The 21,183-nt window shown below is 35.9% G+C and overlaps 1 protein-coding gene across 2 annotated transcripts in view; it reads right to left on the reverse strand.

The window, feature by feature from the left end:
- ryr3 (ryanodine receptor 3) overlaps positions 1 to 21,183 on the reverse strand; it is a 105,689-nt gene that overhangs the window by 63,550 nt on the left and 20,956 nt on the right. The window contains exons 4-17 of one of the 2 annotated variants that reach the window (XM_051139581.1): positions 18,990 to 19,010; positions 15,902 to 15,976; positions 15,476 to 15,554; positions 13,030 to 13,142; positions 10,179 to 10,278; positions 9,990 to 10,083; positions 9,833 to 9,907; positions 9,346 to 9,502; positions 6,481 to 6,645; positions 4,034 to 4,155; positions 3,677 to 3,857; positions 3,462 to 3,597; positions 1,160 to 1,255; positions 735 to 853 (exon numbers count right to left, since the gene is read on the reverse strand). In XM_051139581.1, coding sequence (XP_050995538.1) covers positions 735 to 853; positions 1,160 to 1,255; positions 3,462 to 3,597; positions 3,677 to 3,857; positions 4,034 to 4,155; positions 6,481 to 6,645; positions 9,346 to 9,502; positions 9,833 to 9,907; positions 9,990 to 10,083; positions 10,179 to 10,278; positions 13,030 to 13,142; positions 15,476 to 15,554; positions 15,902 to 15,976; positions 18,990 to 19,010 — 1,533 coding nt within the window. The remainder of the gene's footprint in view (positions 1 to 734; positions 854 to 1,159; positions 1,256 to 3,461; positions 3,598 to 3,676; positions 3,858 to 4,033; positions 4,156 to 6,480; positions 6,646 to 9,345; positions 9,503 to 9,832; positions 9,908 to 9,989; positions 10,084 to 10,178; positions 10,279 to 13,029; positions 13,143 to 15,475; positions 15,555 to 15,901; positions 15,977 to 18,989; positions 19,011 to 21,183) is intronic. The other variant, XM_051139582.1, reaches the window with a different exon arrangement.

A 21,183-nucleotide genomic window follows, 5' to 3' on the forward strand; every position in this document is an offset into this window, starting at 1 on the left:
AGACACCTGCCCCTTGTTAAAATGTCTGAATGTTTGCACCACTAAAGCTAGGGTGACCATATGTCCTCTTTTAACGAAATACGTCCTGGTCGGGATTTCAAAATTGCCTATAATGTCCAGGATTTGGCTTTGTTTTCTAACCATTTGAATGTTTTGCTTGATAAGTCCCTTATTGCTCGGTTGGGATCGTGTAGTCCTTTGAAGCTGCACTGAAACTGCAATTTGGACCTTCAACCCATTGATCCCCATACAAGTCCACTACATGGAGAAAAATCCTAAAATGTTTTCCTCAAAAACCTTAATTTGTTTTCGACTGAAGAAAGAAAGACATGAACATCTTGGGTGACACGGGGGTGAGTAAATTATCATGAATTTTAATTCAGGAGTGAACTTATCCTTTAAAATAGCAGTTTTACTGTATTTTTAATATAAAATAAACACAGCCTTGGTGAGCATTTTTTCAAAAACATTAAAAATCTCACCAACCGTCAAGTTTTGAAGAGTAGTCTATATCTATGCATAATACAGAAATATACACTAAACGGAAGGCAGATATGAGGGTTTATATACGGAACTGGAAAAAAATACATTTTCAGCTCTTCATATAATATTTATAGTATTCAGGGCGGCAGGTATTAGTTTCCATCATAAGGCTTTGGATGGTCAGCAACATCTTTTATATTCCACACTCATCCGTGTTAGTGTGTGTGTTTGTAGAAATGGCAAACGCTGACCTTGTGGTTGCGTCCATGCTTGTACAGCAGAGAAATAATGGATTTGATGTGGGCCTTCTGGATGATGTTCAGAGATTCTGGACTCTCGATTAGGATACAATGAAGCACCTCTAAAATGCCTGTATAGAATTGCTTTATTAATATTGCACTGCAGTAAACACAAGGAATGATAAAGGCATTACACAATCAGATAGCAGAGAATTGTTTAAACAAATTACTATAGATTTTTTAATGAAAATTGCCTACATGCTGCTATGAATCTGCAATACTGCTGCAACACGGAGCTTGAACTAAAATCTTTGATTTGTGCAGATGCTGATGCTTGTTGCTCAGTTTATGTCTACGTAAGACAGACTGGTTAATGTATAACACCTCTATAATCAGTGCTAATGTATGTGTCTGATTTGACGTATAGTTGTATTTACCTGATGAGGACTCCAATCGCTCAAGCTTGCTGACTAGCCAATCCAGCTTGCGAGAGAACTGTGTGCAGTTGGTCCTGTTGCCTCGAATGAGAGAGGCTAATGGACAAAAATCAATGCCAATAAGCTCAATGTTACACTGTTATTCTTACATACCTTACACTAACACCTGCAAATCCCTTTCGCTATCCTTCACACAAGGTTTCTCACGTAAGTGGTGATGTTCTGAAATGAACGCACCTCTGGTGTGAGCAAAATACTAAACAGGAGTAATCTTAAACTAGACTATATGTCCCAGAGAGCAATCAATCAAACTCAAGCCCAGAGCTAAAGGTACTTCTTGGAAGGATTGTCTAGGCAGTTTTAAAGCCCCAACACCTCGAAAAGAGTTTCCTGAGGCAGCAAATGCATCCGTACGGAGATGTTAAAAACTGGCTGTTGTCACCAACATAATGTATCATGCTACCGTTGCCAGACAGACTCAGCACGGCACCCCTGGAGGGTGACCTCAACGACTCTGAGCGAGCAAAATTCAGAACGAGCCTCGATGGGGGCTCTGATAAATGCCGAGCCAGTCAAGGTGAACCGAGGAGAGCGTTCACGCTCACTACATCGTTATTTGATGTTAATATTTCAAGCAAAATTCAATCGCTAAATAGACAGTGTTCTAAAGTGTCCAAAAACCAAATCCATCGCCTCAAAAACAATGTTTTCTGAACAGATCTGTGGTTAACATAAGCTCTAGATGTTTTCATATTTTATTCTACAAAACAAAATATATCAGAAAAATCCCACTAATGATTTCTGAAGTTTTTACATCTCTTCAAAAAGGCGATTGCTACCAACTGGTTAAATGGGACTACAGAGGATATCAGGAGCAATAAACATCATCTTATCAATCAGGAAAACTTACACTTTTACAGCCTCTTTGTGTTTATAATCACGCTCTCGCAAACTACTCTCACAAAAAATTCCAGCTTCTAGATTTTAAAATAGTGTTTTCACAAACTTGGTGGTGGCGTTAAAATAATGCATTCGTAATGTAGTTTGTTTATAACCTTTAGCTTTTTACTTTATTTTAATGCCCAAAACGTGTATGAAATTTTAAACCTTTGTTGGTCACAGAGATTATTTTCTGCAACAATCCAAAAGCCAATGGAAAAAACCTTTTGTATTGGCCTACAAAAATACATAGTCTCTGAAGCGCTCTATAGATAGAACTAATATTAAAAAATGCTTCAGGAGAAAAATTGAAACAACAGCAGAAATGAAACAGTCTTCATATAAGATTTCTAAAGCAATTATGCTTCGATCTACACTACCAGTCAAAAGTTTTTGAACAGTAAGATTTTTTTTTTTTTAAGTCTCTTCTTCTCACCAAGCCTGCATTTATTTGATCCAAGGTACAGCAAAAACAGTAAAATTATGAAAAAATTTTTACTATTTAAAATCACTGTTTTCTATTTGAATATATTTAAAAATGTAATTTATTCTTGTGATCAAAGCTAAACTTTTAGCATCATTACTCCAGTCTTCAGTGTCACATGATCCTTCAGAAATCATTCTAATATGCTGATTTGCTGTTCAAGAAACATTTTTTAAATTTAAATATTAGAATTAAACTTATTTTAAATTAATATTTAAAACAGTTTTAGGATTTATTGATGAATAGGAAAGTGATAGAAAAGTGATCAAAACTGATAAAGATGATAAAGACATTTATAACATTACAAAAGATTTTTATTTCAAATAAATACTGTTCTCCTGAACTTTGTATTCATTAGAAGAAACCTCAAAAATTCTACTCAGCTGTTTTCAGCATAATAATAATATTAATAATAATAATACATGTTTTTTGAACAGCATATCAGAATATTAGAATGATTTCTGAAAGATCAAGTTTTTAGTATCTGAAGTAAAGATGCTAAAAATTCAGCTTAGAAATAACAAATTAAATTACATTTTAAAATATGTTCAAATAGAAAACATTTATTTTAAATAGTAAAAATATTTCTAAATTGTATTGTTTTGCTGTGCTTTGGATCAAAATAATGCAGGCTTGGTGAGCAGAAGAGACTAAAAACATTAAAAATCTTTTGACTGGTAGTGTAAACTTTTAATACCTCAAACAAGGTCCTCTTTTTCTAACTGTACGTTTGCCCTCCATAAATCAGGCTGAGAGTCAACAACAAGGCGATAAAAGAGAATAGAATTGCTATTTAACGGCCTCTAATAACTGTCACGTCTTTCCATCATCACCCTCGGTGAATAGCTGAAGGCTGTGAATGTGTGATTGAATTCTTACCCAGAAGCTCATAGAGGAGGTTGAGAATGTCCTTCCAGGCCTCTCCAGCCTCCTCGCCTGCTAACTCCTCAAACTCAGCGGCACTGTTGTACACGTTTAGGCGATCGATGCAGTGTGAGACCAGGGTCAGCATTCCCTAAAATAATCAGAAGTGTCAGCCTGTACATTTGCATGTATAACCATGTCTATTAAGACACATGTGAGTTGTATTTAACCTCTTCTTTGAAGAGATCCTGGCGCTTGATGAGAGATCGGAGCTGCCTTTGTTTCTCCTCATGTTCGAGCTCAGAGTCAGGCTGCTGGAAGTACACAATGAGGTCGTTGAGTGCCTGCAGCACTGCACACACAGGCAGCGTCACCTCTGTAGTCTTCTCCCCATTCAAGCCATCCAGACCCCTGAGACGAGGATAATAATATTAAAATGATCATATTAAACATTATATTAAACATTAGGAATTTAATAATGCTGTCTTGTGCCATTCTTCTTCCAAATGGCTACTATTTATGATGGGATGAATGTTCGTATTGTTCTCAAGCTGCATTTGAGCCTGGTGAGATTGGGTCTGCTGTACCTGATGAACTGAGTGAAGAGCCGGGTGGTATTGCGAATGATGCGAGCCGCCCGGGACTCCTCGTGCTGGCAAAGCTGCAGAGTCAGCCCGTCATCCATATGGCCCTCGGGAGACAGGACAGCCTGCACACATCGTAAATGTACATTAACACTGACTGCAAGTAAAACAGCTGACTTGGAATCTCAAACCACTTCATACTGTTTAGAAAAGGTTCAGTTGAATTTCAGAGTATTCATTTTTGTCATTTTATGCTTAATTAAAAACATCTGGCCATCTGTACATAGAATTATTGCAGAATCTGCATTCATTTATTGTTTTATTTGACCTTGTAATTAGGGGTTCAAGCATGTAGCACTGAAACAATATTGTAATTGTTAGAATGGCCAAAGTTTGAAGCACCTGTTAGACAACGGAGGATGATCAGAATAAAATTTGGTGGGCCTGTTTAACTCACAGCCCCAAAGGTCTGAGTGAAATTTGAAAGAAATCGGCCACTGTGGGGCTAAACTGCATTTTTTAAGGGTGCAAACGATTGAACGTCACCTGGTTTTCTGCACATACAGGCAATATTTGTATCATACTATAGAACTCGTCATTCCAGACAACTATGCCTCTAGAACCACTGCTGTCAATCAAATTGTTTGTTAAATAATTGAGAAGATATAAAAAAGCACTGCAGCAAAATTTTCTGGACTCTCTAGGCTAATAATTCTGAACATTTTTTGAAATGTACCCTTTGGAAAGCTATAACAGGGTCTGTCCGAGCTATAAGAGCCTGTCCAAATTTACCCAAAATCCTACAAATCCTAAAGGAAAACTCAAAACTTCACAAAACCTCCTGAGCACATGCGACTGGTGATTCTAAACAAATGTGCAAAGTTTTAAGGGGTTTGGACCACAGCTGATGTTATCACAGTCATAACCATTAAAAAACATAATATTTCTATGGTAAATGACCAGGATTTACCAAAAAGGCTTTTTAAATTATTGGTTTGGTGGTTTTTTCATATGTGTTTAAATCCCTTAACGTGCGTGAACCCAGATAATTGCTGTTTGCAGATAATTTTTGGTTTATTTTTATGTTATAATTATATTTTGCATTCCAGATTTTAAATTTGGTCTCAGAATTTTGTACACCACAGTAGGGGTGAGCAATATGACCAAAGTGTCATATTACGATATGAGTAATTTTATTTTACGGTATGTATCATAGTTATTTTTGCTTTAAATAAGGTCTTTATGATATCAAAATTTTGATACTATGGAAATGTCATAATTCTTGTCACTAGTGTCAATATCACAGTAAACTAATATTAGCCTAAATTAAAAAAAAAAACAAAAACCTGAAGCTCACTGAAGACGAAGTCAGTGATTAAATAAGAATGAGAAACTAACTGCAAGAAGAAAAAAAACCTACAGTGGAACAAATCAATAAGAAATACTACATACATTGTATAAAGTCATCAAATGCATAAAAACACATATTCTTCACTGTGTAAATTCTAAATATATTTCTTATTAAAGTTACAAAAGTGATTTAGTCAAGAGCAATGAGAATTTTTTTCTCTTTTGTTGTTTGATTAACATGAATGTAAGACAGGAGGAAAATTAGATTGCTGTCACTTTAAGAGCTGCCCAGATCCAATATACCATTACACATGTGTTTTCTTTCTCAGCTGTTTGCTTTCACGTAAGGCCTAAATTATTGTGTATGCACGGATATATACAAGTGTATTTAACTGTTCAAGATCTATTAGGCAGCAAAAAAAAAAAAAAAGCTCCTATCAATATTCCTAAAATATTGCAAGATTTTGCTTAATGTTTTGTGATAAATGTGCATCCTAAAAGCGTCCTTGTCAATGCTGAATATTAGACTGTATTTATCAGTTCTTTTCTGTAGCAATTGGGCAAACTGTCTTTGAGTTTTATCTTCAACTTGGCACCTTCTCTTTACAGATTCTGTCCAGCAGACTTCATAAGCTACAAAAAATGAAAGAGCAGTTCAATATTTTCAAAGTAAAAATTGAATCAAGTGTCACCAAAGTTACAACTTTGGCTGCCTGGGCTGTGCGTAAAGGTGGCATGCTTTTTCTGGCCTTTAGCCCAGAGTTAAGCTGCATACCACGGCGTTGGAAAGATGTGCAGTCCATGTGAACGTGTAATCCTGACCACTCCCCAAAAACACACTGTCACCATGCCTACCTCATTATCACATTTAAACCATGGCCTCGTATATCCTACACTCTACACAGAAGCCACTGCGGTTAAGCTTGAGCCAACATTAGCCCATCCTGTGAGCCCCATAATCTTTAACGGGATCATAACTTACAGTGCATGATGTCATTAAAGATGTACGTGCCATTCAAAGTTGTAGTAATCATGTAATCATAACCTGGAGAGGGAGTTCAGTGATAGTTTCAGCCTCAAAAAAGCACACTATCTCTTACCCTTCTCTTCAGTGGTCCCAGGCGAGAAGATTTGGCATCAGGCGCCTGATAGGACAACCACAGGCCCGTGGACACATGCATGATGAAGCAAACCGAATCGCCGTATTTGATCTCTGCGACCCCCATACCATCAATATCACGCTTTGGGCCCGAGTCACTCTTTTCCTGTGAAGGGAAAGACAAATCGCATGAGTCCTGCCATTGCTGTGCCAACTATTGTCATCTGTTCAGTTTGGACAGTCACAGTCAGTAATTTTGTGAGCCTGTTTTAAGTGTTATTGAGATGAAATAGACAGTAGGACAGCTGGGTTTGCGACCTTTCGGCTTGTTGCAGCAGAGGAAGGCTAATGAAACTCTGATATACAGTAATAATGCACTGAGGATTAGTAATTGGGAAACAGATGTAGCAATTACAGAGTCTAAGCACTGACTAGCAGGGCTACAATCTAATCAAGCCAATTCATCCAATAGCTGAGACAGTGGAGCTCTATAAGACACTGATTAAGGAATGTTACTGGTTCAGTACAAGTATTTGTAAAGGATTAGCTCATTTCCAGAATAAATATTTCCTGATAATTTACTTACTCCCATCTCATCCAAGATGTCTTTCTTTCTTCAGTCGAAAAGAAATTAAGGTTTTTGAGAAAAACATTCCAGGAATTTTCTACATATAGTTTTAATGCAGTTTAAATGCAGCTTCAAAGGGCTCTACATGATCCCAACTGAGGTATAAGGGTCTTATCTAGCGAACGATTGGTCATTTTCTAAAAAAAAAAAATTATAATTATAATTATATACATTTTAACCACAAATGCTCATCTTCCACTAGCATCCATGGCCTAAACGTGTACAACAGTGCCGCTGAGTTTGAGGAGTTAGCAGGCGAGGAAGCTGGAGAGGCCTGGAAGGACATTCTCAACCTCCTCTATGAGCTTCTGGGTAAGAATTCAATCACACGTTCACAGCCTTCATTACGCATTACATAATCGCATTGGAAAGGTCACGCACGGTTAGTTCTTTGTCTGTGTATTTCAGTTCAAAATGGTAGGTAGGGCGTCCAGCATTGTTGTTTGACCTTTTTTATAAAGGGCGTTTGACGTTCTATGGACGTTCGCTTTGTAAATTCTGGGACAGTACTTCCGCCTACGTCAAGTGGAGCTAGTGCAAGGTTAGCATTTGTGTTAAAACTATATCAATTTTATTTTTTTTTTGAAAATGACCGATCGCTTCGCTAGACAAGACACTTACTCCTCAGCTGGGATCGTGTAGAGCTGCATTGAAACTGCAATTTGGACCTTCAACCTGATGATCCCCATTGAAGTCCAGTGTATGGAGAAAAATCCTGGAATGGTTTCCTTAAAAACCTTAAGTTCTTTTCGACTGAAGAAAGAGACATTAACATTTTGGATGACATGGGGGTGACTAAATTATCTGGGGATTTCTATTTTTGGAGATTTCACAATAGAAATGTGAAGCTTAAAATTTGATAAAATATTACAAATGTATTCAACTTTGTATAGAAAGGTAATTAAGGTAAGCAATTTTTTTGTGTCTCTATTATTGAAACAGTGGGTATTTTAACGTTTACAGATGCCAGACACTTACATTGTAAGTGTCTCAATGGACTACTTGCACTGAACCTCATGACGCACTACTGTTTTGAAATCTTACGGCTCAGTTATTTCCAGTTACATTTTTAATGCACTGTAATAATCTAGTTGACTTAAACGCCTAATAAAATGAGACTTTGCGGGATGATATCAAATTCGGAAATTCCAGAGTCAGAAGAAGACATATTCTGATGATTACTGAGTACAGACTTTTCCAAACTCAACGGAACTTGAAGTTTTAATCCAACATAAACTGATTTAGTAATCATATGTGATTGTTCACCACAGGGTGTCAGTGCTCTATAGTGGCCTAAACACGATGTATTTTGTGAGATCTGATAAATAAGATCACAATGAACCTTTATTTATCTGTATTAAATATGTTAGTCACTATTCTGTGCCATATTCTGTCATCATTTCACTGTATGTAGCCTAATGCCAAAATATGAAAATTCAATAGTCACACTGTCGTGTTACTGTTAAAAATTATTTTAATGTTTAACTTCGTTAAATAAGGCAGTTACTGCACATTCATTCAGCCATTTTAAACAATAGAATAAGCGGTATGGACTCAGAATAAAAGCACCAACGCACACAAAAAATTAGCCATGGGTTTACTACAAATAAAACCAAAAATTGCAATTGAAGTTAAACCATATAACCACAAATTAACTCGGGTTTTACTACACTGTCCATAGTTAAACAATGGTAGGCTATTTGTACTAACAGTGTTGTATACAAATGGTAAAAATGGAAAAAACATGGCACTTTTACTATAGCAAAACCATGGTTAATTTTCCTAATTTTCATATCAGTCAAACTCACTTAAAACTGTACATTCATCAGGTATGAAATATGGTCAGTAAAAGAAAAATACTATATTCATCTATTATTCAGAATGCACATATGGAAGGGAAATATATTTATAGTAACATTTCAGCAGGTTGAAGATGATTCATGTTAATGCAGAGAATATGATTAATTGTTTTTTTAAAGAAATGCCAGCCCTAAAATGTAGTAATAATCTGCGTTCTCATGAGAAATTGTCTGTATACAGGTGCGCTGAACGCTAACTGGAAACTCCCGAGCAGTAACAAGTAGAACGCCGAAGTAGTTGTGCAAGTAGTCCTTTACACCCAGAGTTTAAATGTTTCAATCCAAATACGTTTTGATAATCAACACTATGCCACAAATGCTGCTAAGTAAATTATATTCCTTTAATCTATGGTCAGCTTTAAAATAAATTGGATCAAACCTTGCTTGACCGGAAACAGAAGGATGTTGCGGTGGTGTCAGACTTCTCCCTGTCCAGCAGTATCAGACCATTGTCCTCTGTCTGGCCCAGGTAGTGACCGGTAGAGAGATGGCGTAGGCGGAAAGGCTGACCCCATCTGATGTGACTCCCGCTCCAGCTACAATTCAAGAAAAAAGACTCCCTTGTAAGTACGCATCTATTAAATTTTCCACACGATCCATTAAATATGGGTTGTTAACTGTTTTAATGCTTAATCAATTGACAGGCCTTTGCAGAAGATTGGGAAACTTTTTGATTTCCTAAGAGTCATGGACTAGATGCACTGCTCACTGACCTGACTTTGAACTACCCTTTTGGGCATAATTGGAAAAGACAGAGAAGGAACAACAAGTCTGGGTCATCAAAAATTTACTGCAGTTTACCGCAACCCAAAGGCAGTGTGTGTGTGTGTGCATGTGCACAAGAAAGTAAGTGTGTTTGATTTCACCTTATCCGAAGAGGCTCCAGTCTCCATAAAGACCTGGCTTTGGACCCTCCTTTGCCAGCCTCATAGTTCACCACTCTATAGGAAATAAAGTCATGTTCTCTCAGATCATAGGATAGATAGATAGATAGATAGATAGATAGATAGATAGATAGCTCACCTCTGTTGCTCTTGGCTTTGCTCGGATCCTGGTATGGTGAGACTCTCATCATGCCCATGGAACAAGCGAAACACTTGCCCACCCAAAAGAAATCCTACAGAGACAAGGGAACAGTGAGGCAATTCCTAATATCAATTGTGCTTTTGAAACTACCAAAGCAAGACAAAAGTAATAGATTTTTGAACTCACCCACTTCCACGTTGCTTCTGGAGCAGGTAGGCTGAACGTTCCACAGTGTTTGCATGAATGAAGCATCCACTTGAATGCTTCCATTAGAGATAGATAGGTGCTACAAAAGAGAGAAAGACACAAGTGTTTTAGTAAACTATGCATGCGTGTTTTTGTTTGAATAAGCTTGTAGAATCTAAAAAAGAGAAAGGCAGTGAGAGTGAGGGAGACAGAGAGAAAGAGATATAGCAAAAGAGATACTGGCATGTGGCCTTGATGCTGCCAGCCCGTCTGTGTTGTCAGCAGCTGAGATACAAATCTGTTTTTAAAAGATTACTGTCTAGAAAGTACAAACAGCGACTGTCTTTCCCAGGACTTCAAACACTAACTCTGTAACCCCTTCCAAGAGACTTCAGGTAATCCATAGCTGGAAGAAAAACAATGCAAATGACCTAAACAAAATGTTAGCAGTATCTAAATTATACAATGAATTTCAGCGGTATGAACTATTTCTGAGGAATTTTGAAAGGACTTGTATCATGCAGTTGAGGTCAAAAGTTTACATACCTTGCAGAATGTGCAAAATCTTAATTTTACCACAAAATGCATGTTATTGTTTATTAGGTACTGACCTGAATAAGATATTTCACATAAAAGATGTTTATATATTGTACACAAGAGAAAATAATTGCTGAATTTATAAAAATCACCTCATTCAAGTTTTATACTGTGTTTGATGCTTGATTCTTAATACAGTGTTGTTACCTGAATAATAAACAGCTCTGTTTTTTTGTTTAGTGATAGTTGTTGAAGTCCTTTGTTTGTCCTGAACAGTTAAACTGCCTGTTGTTCTTCAGAAAAATCCTCCAGGTCCCACAAATGATTTGGTTTTCCAGCATTTTTGTGTATTTGAACCCTTTCCAGCAATGACTGTATGATTTTAAGATCCATTTTTTCACACTAAGGACAACTGAGGGACTGATATGCAACTATTACAGATGGTTCAAACGCTCACTGAAGAAACACAATGCATTAAGAGCCAGGGTGAAAACTTTTCAAATTTGAAATTCAGGCTAAATTTAACTTTTTTTTTTTATTCTAGGAAACATGTAACTATCTTTTGTAGCTTCTGAAGGGCAGTAGTAAATGAAAAAAATATGATATTTAGGCAAAAAATTTACACATGTCCATTCTTTTCAAAAGTTTTCACCCCCCCAGCTCTTAATGCATTGTTTTTCCTTCTGGAGCATTAGTGAGCGTCTGAACCTTCTGTAATAGTTGCATATGAGTCCTTCAATTGTCCTCAGTGTGAAAAGATGGATCTCAAAATCATACAGTCATTGTTAGTAAGGGTTTAAATACACAAAAATGCTGGAAAACCAAAGAATTTGTGGGACCTCAAGGATTTTTCTGAAGAACAGCAGGCAGTTTTACTGTTTAGGACAAACAAGGGACTCAACAAAACAAAACAAAAAACACAGCTGTGGATCATTCAGGTAACAACACAGTATTAAGAATCAATTTTTAATACATTTTTATAAATTCAACCATTAGTTTCTTATGTGAACTATATGTAAATAATTTTATGTGAAATATCCTTTTCAGGTCAGTACTAAATAAACAATAACATGCATTTTTTATGATCCATCTTATTTTGGTTAAATAATTAACATTTTTAATGATTCTGAAAAGGGGATGTAAACTTTTGACCTCAACTGTATTACTAGCATATTGGCTGTTTATAAGCAATTAGGAGTTTACTGAGCCAAAAGTCGTAGTTAATAGTTAATTGTGAGAATTGGACCTTAAAATAAAGTGTGACCTTTTTTTAAGAAACTAATAATTTTATTCAGCAAGAATGCGTTTAATTTATCAAATTCTTAATTGATTTGAATTCTAATTCTTTCCATTCATCAACAAATTCTAAAAATGTATCAGGGTTTCCACAAAAAATATTAAACAGCACAACTGTTTTTAACATTGATGATAATAAAAAATGTTTCTTGAGCAGCTTACTAGAATGATTTCTGAAGGATCATGTGACACTAAAGACTGGAGTAATGGATGCTAAAAATTCAGCTTTACTATCACAGGAATAAATTACAGTATATTAAAATAGAAAAAAACTATTTGAAATTGTTGAACAGTAGTGTATTTCATAAGACCACCAACAATTGTGTTGGGGTTAAACCTTTATTAGAGGTTTTAGACCCCCCCAAATTACCCATAATTTGCACCTTTTCAGTCAAATATAAGCCTATACTCCTGAAACGTGGGATTTAAGTATGGGGTAAAACCTCTTTTTCTCTCTCAGTGCTTTCATTCTCCTCCTGCACATCTAAAGGAGCTCGGTTGGAAGGCTGAGCACGTCACCATGACAACTTACTTGATTAAACCTGATGGTCTCCCTCTGTATGAAAGAGGTATATTAACTGTCAGCACATCTGGCAAAGCCATCTTGCCAGACACAAATGAAATTATAATGAGAAATTATAGACCTTTTTCTTTTTTTCTAGAGACGTTCAGTCTATGCACCATATATTTGCACTGCTTAATGTTAAAAGTTTATCTGGAAGTTTTTATACACTGACTGTGGGGGCCTGAGTCCATTAAAGAAACAGATCAGCCAAAATCTTCTATACAATTTCGAGTTTGTAAGGACCACATGTGTCAAGCTCTCAAAGGGACAAAAACCCCATTAAACATTAATAAACAACACTAAAAACTAACACACCATTTTTGAATTCTGCATGAGAAGCTATTGTATGAATTTAGATGATAGTATATTGTGTTTTCGTGGAACTTGAATGATTTGTTGTTGTTTGGAATTAGCTGCACTGCTCTTTTAACCTCACACACACCAGGTACTCACCAGGTATCTCTCAGAGGACACGCTGACCAAGATGAGGTCATCTCCAATGCGCACCTTCTCACCCTCTGACCTCTGCTTGGATGCTGGGTGAATTGTCCACCAACAAGCTTCCCCTTTAATTGTACAAATAATTAGTCACTCAGATTATCAATGTCCAAAAGCTGTTAATAATTCAATCAACCTTTGACCTTGAAGGGGTCATCGGATGCCCATTTTCCACAAGTTGATATGATTCTTTAGAGTCTTAATGAAAAGTCTCTAATATACTTTGATTAAAAATTCTCAATGGTTTTGTAAAACAACACCCTTTTTACCTTGTCAAAATGAGCTCTGCAAAAATCATCTCATTCTTAGAAGTTGTTCCTTTAAATGCAAATGAGCTCTGCTCACCACGCCCCACTTTTCACTCTGTGGAATGATGATCTTGTTTACTTTAGCGCGTTTAGCCGCTAAACTTCCTAACTACCACGTTATAAGGAAAGGCAATCGCAAAGATTCACAAAAAAACGCTTATACACACTTCTGCTGTAAGTGAAGCTGGATCATGAATGATTTGCGTGAACATAGACGGATATATGTAGATCGGGAGGCGCATTCCATTCGCAAACAAATGTAATGTACTGCATGTTCAGCGGCTCAGATGTCGGGAGTAAATGACGACCACTATGTTCATTATTACATCCAGCAACACAACACCTCAATCACTCAATCGGAGATATTCTTGTCTAACTTACATCCCTGCTCCGGCATCGAAACAAGGAAAGTTACTGGACTGTGACAGCTGGTCTGAGATAAAATGCTCATGTCAATCAATTATCGTGGGAGCGGCCTCTGTGGGTGTGACGGCACACCGACAGCCATCTGAGAATGGCTCGATTTGAAAAAAGGGATATTATTTTTACAGATTAATTAAAAACCACTGCATGGATTTTTATCATTATAGGGTAGATTTGTACATACACTGCCAACACACATTAATGTTCAAACAACTTGAAAAAGTGAACTTAGCATCCGATGACCCCTTTAATGAGCCGAGATCACCTATAAGACCTTTAGGGTGGCTACAAACTTAGATGTTGATATTGATATTCATGTTCCTCTATTCTGGGTGACACAATACACAAAAATAGCATAATATCTAGGTTTAATTTTGGATCTCTTTTCAAAGCTTGGGAAGTAGTCCTAGCACTGCATCTGTTACCTACGGTTCAAATGTCAATCACAGCAGGAAAGAGGCCTGAAAGGGATAATTCGTTCAAAAATGAAAACTGTCAAATTTTTTGTGATGAGCCCCATGAAGCACACCTATACTCCTATTTTAAGTTATTGTTAACTATATATATATTTTTTGTTAATTAAAAAATAAAATAAAATAAAATAAAATAAAATAAAAACTAAAATACAACTAAAGCTAATTGAAATATAAAAAAAAAAAACTAAAAATGTAAAAGTAAAATTCAAATGAAAATATAAAAATAAAAGCTATTTCAAAATATTATTAAATACTAAAATAGTGTATACAGTTGAGGTCAAAAGTTTACATACACCTTGCAGAATCTGCTAAATCACCTGAATTCTGACCATGTTTACATATAGTCCACAAGAGAAAATAATAGCTGAATTTATAAAAGTGACCCTGTTCAAAAGTTTACATACGCTTGATTCTTAATACTTTGTTATTACCTGAATGATCCACAGTTGTGTTTTTTTGTTTAGTGATAGTCCTGAACAGTTAAACTGCCTGCTGTTCTTCAGAAAAATCCTTTAGCTCCCACAAATTATTTGTTTTTTCAGCATTTTTGTGTAATTGAACCATTTCCAACAATTAATGTATGATTTTGAGATGCATCTTTTCACACTGAGGTCAAATGAGGGACTTATGTGCAACTATTACAGAAGGTTCAAACGCTCACTGACGCTTCAGAAGGAAACACAATGCATTAGGCCAGAGGGTGAAAACTTTTGGAATTTAAAGATCAGGGTAAATTTGACTTATTTTGTCTTCTGGGAAACATGTAAGTATCTTCTGTAGCTTCCGAAGGGCAGTACTAAATGAAAAAAATATGATATTTAGACAAAATTAGAAATGTGTACACATCTTCATTTTGTTCAAAAGTTTACACCCCTGGCTCTTAATGCATCGTTTTTCCTTCTGGAGCATCAGTGAGCGTTTGAACCTTCTGTAAAAAAAACAACAACACAGTATTAAGAATCAAGTGTATGTAAACTTTTGAACAGAGTCAATTTTATAAGTTCAACTATATTTTTCTCTTGTGGACTATATGTAAACATCTTTTATGTGAAATATTTTATTCAGGTCAGCACTAAATAAAAAATAACATGCATTTTGTATGATCCCTCTTATTTTGGTAAAATAACATTTTCTGCAAGGTGTATGTAAACGTTTGACCTCAACTGTAACTATTAATAAAATAACACTTGTTACCAGTTGAATCCTCTTGAAGGCCAACATCAAAAGACAGTTTGTCTGTCAGAGACCTAGAAGTCTTCAGGCATGTCAGATACTATGGGAAAACAAGCAAACAAGTGTAAATTCCACTAATAAATCATGACAAATAAGGTTCCCAAACCCTGCAGCACTGCATCATGGGTAAAGACCCCCAGTAGGCCAAGTTCAGTAAGCTTCAAGCTTTATAGTTAATAATTATGTACAATATAAACACATAATTATCCCATTAAAACATAAGCCATCCTGTCATTTGTGATGTTAAAGCATTTTCACTTCTCCTCATCTACCCCAATATACTGTAGGGAGTCATTGATCATGAAGTTGACGTGTGTGAGCCGTAAACTGTGACAGGCTGCCTAATCCTTCTCCCCACTAGCTTCAATTTGTGTGGCACATTCTCACCATTCCACTGAAGGAATGCCTAAGGAGGATGGCGTGACCGTAGAGCAGTGTCCGATGTCCACCTCCCTGTGCTGCCTACAGAAGAGAGAGTAAAATGTTGTTAGCCACTCAAGGCAAGGGTTCAGAGAAGTGGACAGAACGCTCACTGCTAAAATAAAGAGTCACTGAAACAGAAACAGAACATGCTGGACGGATGTTAAAAGGAAATTTCTCGTTCAGTTGTTTGAACGAGAACAAAATTTCGTTGTTGTACCGTAGATGAGGAAATGTGAGGAGGGAGTGGAAAAAAAGGCCCACAAGAAAGAGAGAAACACAGAGTAAATATACTTACCCGTCTTATAAGCCTCTGAATGCATAGGGGGAAAAAATGTTTCTCTTGATTAAAAAAGACTTTTATAGAACCTCAGGGAAAACTTTTGACGTTTGCAGATGGTGACGGTTGACTGATCTTTCATGATCAACAATAATAATTATTGGCATATTTGGCCACCATACCTTTCAACTGACTGTTTGAGTTTTGAACACCATTTGAATGCCTCACCGATAGTCCAAAAACGAATGACTTTGACAAAGAGGAAAGTTGAAACGAGTGTTCCCTACTCCCAGCTGCTGCTGTAAGAGTATGCCTGCTGTCTTGCTGAAACATCAGATGATAAACAACAGTCCTTGGCTGAGTCACTGTGATATTGCACAGTTTAGCTGCACATTTAACCAGAAACTGCCACTTCTTGGTTGACAGCCTACTAAAAATGGCAAGATCTCGGGACTGTTGATTAAAAAGATCAAAAAAGCATCCTTATGTTAAAAAAAAAAGTTTTACTTTAAGAGGTTTTGTACTTAACTGAACTTATATAGAGCCCTATGATTTCCGTAATGCAGAAAGCACAGAATCCAACCCTAAAAATGTAATTTACTGTATAACGTGGAATGTCATGGAATATGCTACAATTTGAGATTAATAAATCAAAAGCATGTCAGCACACTTAAATAAAATGCAATATGACTAGTGTCTGTAAATATCAAGCAGCAAAAATACTATTTAAATATGAATCTGAATATGAATGAATGGCCCAAACGCGTGGTTTTGTTTACTACACACATACTGAAGCGTGCATGATGATCACAGATGATTTTCAGCCTGTGCTGCCTCAATATATGAGTACATGAAAACATCATTTCTACAAATGAGAGTCACTTCATGACCATTTTACCATTTCTTTTGAGATGAGACTATCATCTTATCATATACAAATAGAAACTTAAAAGTCTTCACAGCAACCCGTCAAAATAAAAGTTCGGTTTAACTTGAAGAAACTGTGACAGAAATATATTACTTAATGTAATGTTAGTACTACTACTAATAAAATTTAAAGAAATAATTACCAGAAAAAATATTTACCATAATTTATTTACCAAAACTGTGAATACACATTATTTCCTGAAAAAATAAATAAATAAAAAATAAGGTAACAATAAATTAATTCTTTAGAAAATCAATTAATTAGACATGATTTTGATTATTACAATTTAATGAAACCATTAAAATGAAATCTAGAAAATTAGCAGAAAACAGTATTTGGTAAAAACGAAACTAAAATTGCGAAAAAAAAAAAATGTATGTAAAACATGTATGTAAAATGTATTTCATAGGGCCTTAAAAATGTAATTTTTGTTAAACTTTTAATAAACTACTGTTAAATTGTGTCAGTTTCATAATTTCAGTAAATTAGACATGCTTTTTTATTGATATATTTTTTAATTTAACCATTAAGTCTTGAAAAATTAAAATGGAAAAAACGGAATCCAGAAAATTAAAATGAAAAATTTTGGAAAACAGAATGGAACTTGGGGAAAAAATAAAACAGATTTCATAGAGCCCTACATACACTACCGTTCAAAAGTTTGAAGTCGGTATGTTTTTTCATGATTTTGAACAAAGTCTTTTCTGTACACCAAGGTTGCATTTATTTAATCACAAATACAGCAATGATACAGCAAAAACAGCAAAATTGTAAACTATTGTTTCAATTTGTTACAAAATGACTTGAATATATTTTTAAACTGAAAACGCATGTCACGTGACCATTATATGGTACAACCTATTCATACATATCTATGGGTACAATGATGTTATTTTTTACAATGAAACGTAACCCCAGTGTTTTAACTTTTGAACAGTAGTGTAGTATATGGAATAATACGAAAGTAGCATGGCATACTACTCCTGAGCTGAAAAAGAAAAGAAGAAAACAGAAAAATGAAGAAAAAAAAGACATGGAAAAATCATGGAACATATCAAGAAACATTCATTCTGGAATCGGCATTCCAGATCATTTCCTCGTCATTGGTACTCCTGAAATTTGACAGTGTTAGATTCCAAATGCAAGAAGAAACACAGTTCACATCTCAAAATCCAAATAATCAACACAAAAAAGGCATTAAACACCAAATTCATTAAATAAATGACACATCCGTAGAGATTTTTAAGAAAGAACTACTGCATGGTATGTAACTCTGCTGCATAATGCTTCTCCAACAGAATTAATTATTTCTGACATTAATGTTAGCACAACAGATACACAGCACCGAGCCAATAAAATATATGCTGTGACAATCTCATTTCAAAATGCTGCAGTAAAAAAATAAACATGAAATAAAACATCGAGCATGCCATTTTGTGCTGAAGGGAGGGCAAATAAAGCATTCAGATGGCCCTGTGCGGAACATGCTTAGCCAGTAGATTTTATTTTGGGATTTGCATAATTCAGGGCCACTAGGTTCTAGGTTTGACAAGTTAATTCATCTTCTTTGGGCTACAGGAACATTTCCACACTCTCAATCATGACATAAAAATGGAGAGCGGAAGACAAGTCTGAGATAAAGGAGAGAGACCTTGATTCTCTGACAGGGTTAGCACTGTGAACTGTATTAGTTGGGTTATACTATGAGTTAAAGCACACTTAAAAATCCAGTTCAGTTAAAGACACGGGAAGTGGATGGGATGCTCAATAAGGAGCAGTAGGTATAATTATGTAGAATTCGGATTGACATTCATGCATACTCGTTGGTCAATAAATTGTGGACATACCCATTGCTCATGATCAGGATTCTTGCAACGATGAACAAAGATACAAATATGATTAAAAAGGCAGTTGGAAAACCATCACCACTTTAGAACATTCAGTTCATTATGTCTCACCACAAACCAAATTAATTAATTAAACCCACTCTTGCTACTGTTTTTAGAAAAATATGTATATGTTTATACTGGATACTGGATATAATGAACTAAATGTTGCCAGATGATGAGGCAACCCATGAGCTAATACACTTGAAATAACTTCAATAAAATGTATACCTGTGAAGTGAATTTTATCAAAAAAATATGATTACATGATAGAAAAAAAATGTACTTCTACAAGCGACTGAAAGCAAAATAGACATATGGAGCAGTGTAATTAGTCTATGCAAAGCAAAAGGTGAGGTACCATACTATCATAGACATTAAAAAGATAACAGTAACAGTATTTTATCCATTTATGACAATACATACCTCACCTGCATCTGTTAGTAAGTAGATATTTAAATGATTAAGGGATCATTGATTTGCATTACTATCTAGATCTAAAGCGATTATGCCATCTGAGGACTAAAGACCAAACCAAAAACTCTCCAAATAAAACCTGCCAGTGTGAATTTTAGTTGTCATTTATGTACTACACAATATCAGTGTCATAATTCTTGATTACTTACCCTAGGTCATATACAATGCAGAAGAAATGCAGTCAATGGAGTAGTTTAAGCAATATATACAGTGCCTTGCAAAAGTTTTCATACCCCTTTATTTTTTGCATGAGTTGCTGCTTTGTTAAACTGCTTTAAATGACTTTTTTCCAACATCAATCTACACTCCCTACACCCTAATGACAAAGCAAAAACAGAATTGTTACAATTTCATAAATTTACTAAAAATAAAACACTGAATTAAGTACACTGCATAAGTATTCATACCCCTAACTCAGTACTTAGCTGAAGCACCTTTACAGCCTCAAGTCTTTTTGAGTATGATTCATCAAGCTTTGCACATCTGCATCTGTCAGTTATCTGCCATTCTTCGCCTCACCTCTTTGCCTCTCAAGCTCTGTCAGGTTGGATGGGAGCCAACAAACATTTTCAGGTTTTTCCAGAAATATTTGTTTGGGTTCAAGCCGCTCAAGGGCATTCACAGAGTTGTCTATAAGCCACTCTTGCTGTGTGCTCAGGGTCATTGTCCTGTTGGAAGGTGAACCTTCTGCCCAGTCTGAGGTTCTGAATGCTTTGAACTGGGCTTTCATTAAGGCTATCTTAATATTTTGGTGCACTGAGCTTTTCTTCTTCTCTGATGAGTCCCTCAGGCCTTGCCACTGAAAAACAGCCCTATAGTGAGCAGTGCCTGGTTTCCTCCATTCATGATGCTTGGAACTGAGGTTCATCAGACCAAAGAATCTTGTTTCTCACAGTCTGAGGGTCCTTTAGGTGCTTTTTTGCAAATTCCAAGTGTGTTTTCATGTGTTTTCACTGAGGAGAGGATTGAGTCTTGCCACCCCAACATAAAGCCCAGATCAGTGGAGTGCTGCAGTGATGTTTGTCCTTCTGTGGGTTTCTACTGTCTCCACATATGATCATGGAGCTCAACTAGAGTGACCATCAGGTTCTTGGTCACCAGTCTAACCAAAGCCCTTCTCCATCAATTGCTCAAGAGTTCTGGTTGTTTCAGACTTCTTCCATTAAGGGTAACGGAGACTACATGCTTCTGTTAACCTTTAATGCAGCAGAATGCTTTTCTGAACTCTTCCTCAGATGTGTGGCTTGATGCCATCCTGTCTCTGAGCTCTACAGACAGTTTTTTTTTTTGTTTTTTTTTTATTACCTCAGGGCTTGGTTTTTGCTCTGATATGTATTTTCAGCTGTTAGGCCTTTTATTAATATGTGTGTGCCTTTCCAAATCATACTAATTCAAATGAATTTGCTACAGGTTAACTTCACTCGAGTGTAGTAACACCTACAAGCGATATGAATGCTTCTGAGCTAAATTTCAAGTGTCTTAGATAAAGGTATGAATACTTATGCAATTAAATCATTTGAGTTGTTTTATTTTTAATAAATTTGCAAAGATGTTAAAAACCTGTTTTTTGCTTTGCCATTAAGGTGTATGGAGTGTAGAGTGATGTGGAAAAAACATAAAGTTAAAGCAGTTTAACTTAAGGCTGCAACATAACATAACATGAAAAAATGAAGGCGTT

This window comes from Labeo rohita, chromosome 20 (genome assembly GCF_022985175.1).
Source record: "Labeo rohita strain BAU-BD-2019 chromosome 20, IGBB_LRoh.1.0, whole genome shotgun sequence".
NCBI classification, from domain to species: Eukaryota; Metazoa; Chordata; class Actinopteri; order Cypriniformes; family Cyprinidae; genus Labeo; species Labeo rohita.